The 5,641-nt window shown below is 56.5% G+C and overlaps 1 protein-coding gene across 1 annotated transcript; it reads left to right on the top strand.

The window, feature by feature from the left end:
- The first annotated feature begins 1,278 nt into the window (after positions 1-1,278).
- LOC122192707 (protein MRP-126) lies at positions 1,279-2,609 on the top strand. The gene is made up of 3 exons (XM_042893355.1): positions 1,279-1,336; positions 1,874-2,032; positions 2,334-2,609. Exons 1-3 carry the CDS (start codon positions 1,328-1,330, stop codon positions 2,505-2,507), a joined length of 342 nt encoding a protein of 113 aa, XP_042749289.1. The 5' UTR covers positions 1,279-1,327; the 3' UTR covers positions 2,508-2,609.
- The last annotated feature ends 3,032 nt before the right edge of the window (positions 2,610-5,641 follow it).

Here is a 5,641-nt window from a genome sequence, read left to right as displayed (position 1 = left end):
ACCCTAACCCTAACCCTAACCCTAACCCTAACCCTAACCCTAACCCTAACTTAACACTAACCCTAACCTAACACTAACCCTAACCCTGACCCGAACTTTAAGCCTAAGCCTAAACCTAACTCCAAACCTATCCCTATCCCTAACCCTCACCCTAACCCTAACGCTCACCCTGAGCCCTCTGCCCTTAACCCTGAGCCCCCCATCCCACCCTGCCCCCTCAGCCCATCCTCTCCCCACCCCACCTCCCGATGATACAATGGGCCAAAGCTCCGTTTCCTGAAATCGCTACCAATTTCTGCAACCGAGCGGATGGTCCCCGACATTGTGAAACATCCCAGGCCTTCCCTGGCTGTTCCGCGCACCGGAGCATCGCCTTGTGAAACCTGCATCTCCCTGGCAACGAGGGCTGGGCTGTGCCCCCCCCCCCATCAGCTCCCATGGCACCGCTGCTGCCCCATGGCTGCTCATTAGGGGCTCGGTGGCACCACTTTGGCTCTCATTTGACATTGGAGATGGGGGGCCGTGCTCAGCAGCTTGGACAGACCCAGCAGAGCCGGCTGAATCAGCAGGGATGGGGGGGAGGAGGAGCAAGGGGGGGGGTTGTCATAAAGCTGGAAAATCTTGTTTTGCTCTTCTCTGCTCTCAACCCGCCTGCACCCAGCCTCTGCGGCACCTGGAGTCAACAAGGCACAATGCCACCAAGGGAGGACATGCATTAAAACAACAAAACAACAACAAAAACCCGAAGCAAAAAAATCCACCTTTCAGCCTCACCCAACCCCTGGGGTGAAACTGGGGTGTGGAGAAACAGACCCAAAGAGCCACAGTTGGAGCCGTGCGGGGCTGGGAGGCTGCCCGTGCTGCTTGCCTTTCCTGGAGAGCTGCTTGCTGCAGTGTCTGTGTCGCACATCAATGTGGAGCAGTGGGATTTTGGGATGCTTCTGGCTGCACCAGGTCCACCAGGACAGCAGTGCTATGGGTGCGGTGGAGGAGCGCCCTTGGAGAGGGGAATAAAACAGAGGGAAGCTGCCAAAATGAGTGGGTTTAGCAAGGATGGCCCTGATGGCCGAGGGATGCTGGCTATGGGGACAAGGCCACCTCCCTGGCACCCAGAGAACATTGCAGGAAAAGCCACAGAGACCCCTTTTAAGGAACTACACCCCCAAGCCTTAAGCAACACACCACGATGTCATGACGATGGACCGTAATGGGATGAAACAGAGGCATTTCACAAGCAGGGGCTGGGGCTGGCAGGCAGCCTATAAGAGATGCTGCGCTCCAGACCAGCTGCAGTTCAACCTGAGACGGTCATCTCTGCTTCTCCAACATGAGCAAGGCAAGTCAGAGGGTGGTGGTGGGGGTTCTAAGGTCTCCATGCTCTTTTCCAGGTGCAGGTTGAGCCAGCAGAGGGATGGGCAGCTCCTCCTTGCCCTGTGAGCCTCCACGTGTTCCAGCAGAGGATGGAGCGCCGATGGAGATGGGAATGGAACCCATGGGGGAGAGAGATGTGTCCTCGTGGAAAAAAGCTGCCTGCAGTGTGGGATGGCCACCGAGGGGCTTGTGGGGTTGTCAGATCTCAGGCTCAGCACCTGCACTGCCACACAGGCGTTGTGGGAGCCTTGCCCCAGCTCATTCTGGGGGGAAAAATCAGCTCTTAGACATCACGTTTTGCTGCACAGCCCAGAGAGCAAAGGCTGCAACCTCCTCCAGCCTTCCTTGGTTTGGAGATTACCCAAGCAAACAGCTCAAATTTAGCCTGAAAACAGAATGACTAAGAGCCAGGCTTGCATCCCCACCTGCCTGCAGGGAGCTGTGCTGATGTGCAGCCACCTGCTGCAATCCTGACCTCCTTCTGTGCCTCTGCCTCTCCCAGGGCTGCCAGACCCAGGGGCCGCTCTCCGAGCTGGAGAAAGCCATAGATGTCATCATCGATGTCTTCCACCAGTTCTCGAGACGGGAGGGGGACAAAGACACCCTGACCAAGAAGGAGCTGAAGCTCCTGATTGAGAAGCAGCTTGCCAACTACCTGAAGGTGAGCAGAGCTGGGGGAGGGCTTCTTGTGCCCCAGGCTGGGAGGCCGTTGGGTTGAATCTCACTGCCCCACTGGTTTTTATCAGCCCAAGTGCCCTAGGGAGCAAATCCAGCCCAGCAGCCCCCTCCCAATGTGCTCCTGCCCCAGCTCTCCCCACCCAGCAGCATGAGATGCCATAAGGACAGATGAAAGACAGCCACCCTGGAGCAGCAGCTGGGATCTCCAGCAGCCCAGGAGGGTCTCATTAAATCCGGGGGACCTCGGGGCTGTGACCAATGGCACTCTGCCTCTTCTCCTGCAGCACGTGAAGAATCAGGCCTCTATCGACCAAATCTTCAGGGACCTCGACGGCAACAAGGACCAGCAGCTGAGTTTTGGTGAAGTGATGCTCCTGATCATGCGGGTGACCGCCGCCACCCACGAGCACCTCCACTTCTGTGAGGACCACCAGCACCAGCACCAGCACCACCACTAAGGGGGGTTGAGCTGAAGGCAGCCACCCAGAGCTCTGAGCTCCTGCTTCCCCTTCCAACCCTCTGCCCCCCATTCCTCCCACCCCTCTCCTCCCCCCTCCCACCCCTCTGCTCCTCCATCCCGTCAAGTTTGATGGTTTTGCTGCCAAATAAAGATTTGCCCTGAGGCTGTCGAAGCTTTCTTGTTTCTGCCTGTTATTTCTCACCTTGCTCTCCCCTTCAGCGTGGATTCAAACCAGCAAGGTCAGACTTGGAGGCAGGCTGCAGGTTCCCAGAGGCGACCAGAACGGGTTTCTGGGAGAGCATTGCTCATTGCAGAAGGTTTCACAGTGCCCCTTGCAACGTCCCCTACAGGACAAAATCTGACCAACCTCCTCATTTCCAACTGAGAAACATCAATTTTGGGAGCGCTCTGCCCGGGCTGCAGCGGTGGGTGACAGAGATGGGGGGGGGAAACCTTTTTTAGGACACTTTGGCTGCACAACCCCAGTGCCTGGCTCCCAACGTCTCGGGTTTGCACGGAGGCGGCTATGAATGGCTGCTTTCAGGGGGTTGGAAATGCCTGAGATGCCACTGTGCAGCTTCACGCTGCTGATTTGAAAGGCTGATTTGCAAATGCCTTTCAGAGGATTAAAAAGGAACAGTTGTGATTTCCTAAGGGTGAGTGGAAGCCCTGAAATCACCCTGCTTGGTGAGGAAACTTGCCACCAGCTTCCCCAAAGCAGCAGCAGCCCCGGGGTAACACAAGACTGTTCCAAGTTTGCTTCACTGCTGCTGGTCAGGTTGCTTCAACTTCCTTTAGGGTTGATTTTGACATTTGAAACACGTCTAACACCTTCCTACAGGGTAATATCTCATGGGGTGAACATGGGATCTGCTCAGCTCTGCCCACAGGGTTGGGCGTCCCAGTGGAGCTGCATCCTCGCATCCAAAAATGAGCCTTGCATCCCAAGCTGGGTCACACATCCCATCCCATAGCACTGTAGGATCTCCATAGCAGATGGAATCCCTCATGCAGGGGGAGAACAGAGCTGATTCCTTGCCACCCCCCCCCTGCTGCGATGCATCCCGAAGCAGAGCTGCCCCCAGGACGTGCCCACCCCCGGGTGGAGCTGGCGTGGCTGCAGCAGTTGGGTTCTGCTCCCGGTGCTCTCCCTACGCATTGATCTAAACGCACAAACCCGGTTCTGGGGCCGCACGGGCTGTTCCCCTCCCCTCCAGGATCCAGCCAGGAAGCAGCAACAGGATATTTACCAACGCGGCGGGGCTGTGCGCTGCCCCGACTGCTGGATCGCTGCTGCGTCACCTCTGGGGCTGCGACAAAGGATGCAGAGAACAAAAGTCCTGCTGCTCTGAGCACAGCTGAGGTGATGACCGAGCCCTGCTGTGACGGAGATTTCCCCAGACGCATCCCACAGCTCCAGCAGAGCTCCCAGACGCAGAGGAGACCCGCAGCCACACGCTGCGTGCTTGGGCTGAGCCAGCTCTGCGATCGGGGCAGCCCACGGCACAACATCAGGGCTACGTTGTCCCTTTCAGGGTTGGGGACAGCACCCGAGCCACAAAGCCCCGTTGCCACGGGAGCATCCTTACAGCAAAACGGGCCAGGAGGACGCAGGGGAGCAGCTCCAGGCTTGTGCGTTCATCCCAGGTTGTCCTAGGGAAGAGTTCAGAAGAGGATGAGGAGATTTGTGACAGAGCCCTGCTGCCATCTGCTGGCATCGGCCACCGCCATCCCTCCTAGGGAGAGAAAAATGGAGCTGCAGCCTCCGGGGCTGGGCTTTATAACTGTCCCGTAACGAGGAGATGGGACCCAGCTGGGGCTCCTCACCTCCAGCTGGGACCGACACAAGCATCCCCCCATGCGGCCATCACAGAACCAGAGGGATCAGCTGATGTTGGAGGACAACTCTGGTTCCAATCCCCTCCCCTCCAATGTGGGAGCAGCTCCACGTCCAGATACTTTGGCAGACTGGCCCAAAGAAGAGACCCCACGACCTCTTGTGACACCTGCATGGCATGGAGCGCATCTCCATTGCGCCCTGTCCTGGCAGCACCAAACAGAGCCAGGCTCTGCCCCCATGCACCTCCCTGCAGGGATTTATGACCATAGATGAGACCCCCCCATCCACACACCCCACGCTGATCAGCCCCAGCTCCACATATACAGAACTCAGAGGTCTCTTCCTACCTCAATGATTCCACCTTGCATTTGGTAACGCCATTTCCGCCCGACATGAACGTGTAAATTAAAGTCCTGAGCTGTCGCTTGAACACAACAATTTGCTGCTGCAGCAATCAGCATTTCCAAGTCGTAATTCATTTCTGCTCCTGATGCAACCCCACGTGTCCGGTGACACAACAACACGCTCCTTGACATTCCTAGATTACTGTCAGCTTACGGGAGGGCCATCAGTTTATGGGAAACAGTAAGCAGTGATCTGAGCAACCTGATCCAGCTGCATGTGTCCCCATTAATTAATGGAGCTGAATCAGGTGGCCTTTATAAGCTTCATCCAACTCAAATGATTCTAAAAATATCCCCATCTCCCCGAATCCTGATGGCGAATTCCTTATGAATGGAGAGAATTAGGTGTCAAAGAAGAAGGGCTGAGATCATCGACGTTTGGCTGACATGTATCAAGTGCATTAATAACCCCCTTGGCATTGGGCAGCGGTGTCTCATGCTCAAAACAACCCTTTAGGAGGGCTATAAAACCCACTCAGCCCAGTCCTCTCCACTCGTCGTCCCTTCCAGCCACTCCTCTTGTTGTTGCAGAGGTAAGGCCGCTTCTCCTTGTGCTCCTGCCCAGAAGGAAGCAGCAAGCATGGAGGTGATGGAGATCCAGAAGCGGGCACAGGGCAGCAGGGAGGGGGTGGCTGGGGATGGGTGCACTGCTGACAGGAGCTCCGTGTGCTGCAGAATGGTGATGGGTGGGAAATGGGTTTGGGGAGAGGCTGGAGGGGCTCCTTGTGTTGGCCTGGGGGTCTGTTCGTACTGGAACGGACAAAGGAAGCCCAGAGGCAGAGCTGAGGGTGTATTTGGGATGGCTTGGGAAGATGCAGAAAGAAAGAGTTCAATGGGGGGATAAAGAGCAATATTGAGGAGAGAGAAGGAGGGTGGTTGGACTAGATG

The sequence above is a fragment of the Lagopus leucura genome, unplaced genomic scaffold (assembly GCF_019238085.1).
Source record: "Lagopus leucura isolate 7727_CA_CO unplaced genomic scaffold, USGS_WTPT01 189-0_obj-0_obj, whole genome shotgun sequence".
Classification (NCBI taxonomy): domain Eukaryota; kingdom Metazoa; phylum Chordata; class Aves; order Galliformes; family Phasianidae; genus Lagopus; species Lagopus leucura.
The sequence above is the reverse complement of the archived record's forward strand: the minus strand, read 5'-3'. Positions and strand labels throughout refer to the sequence as shown.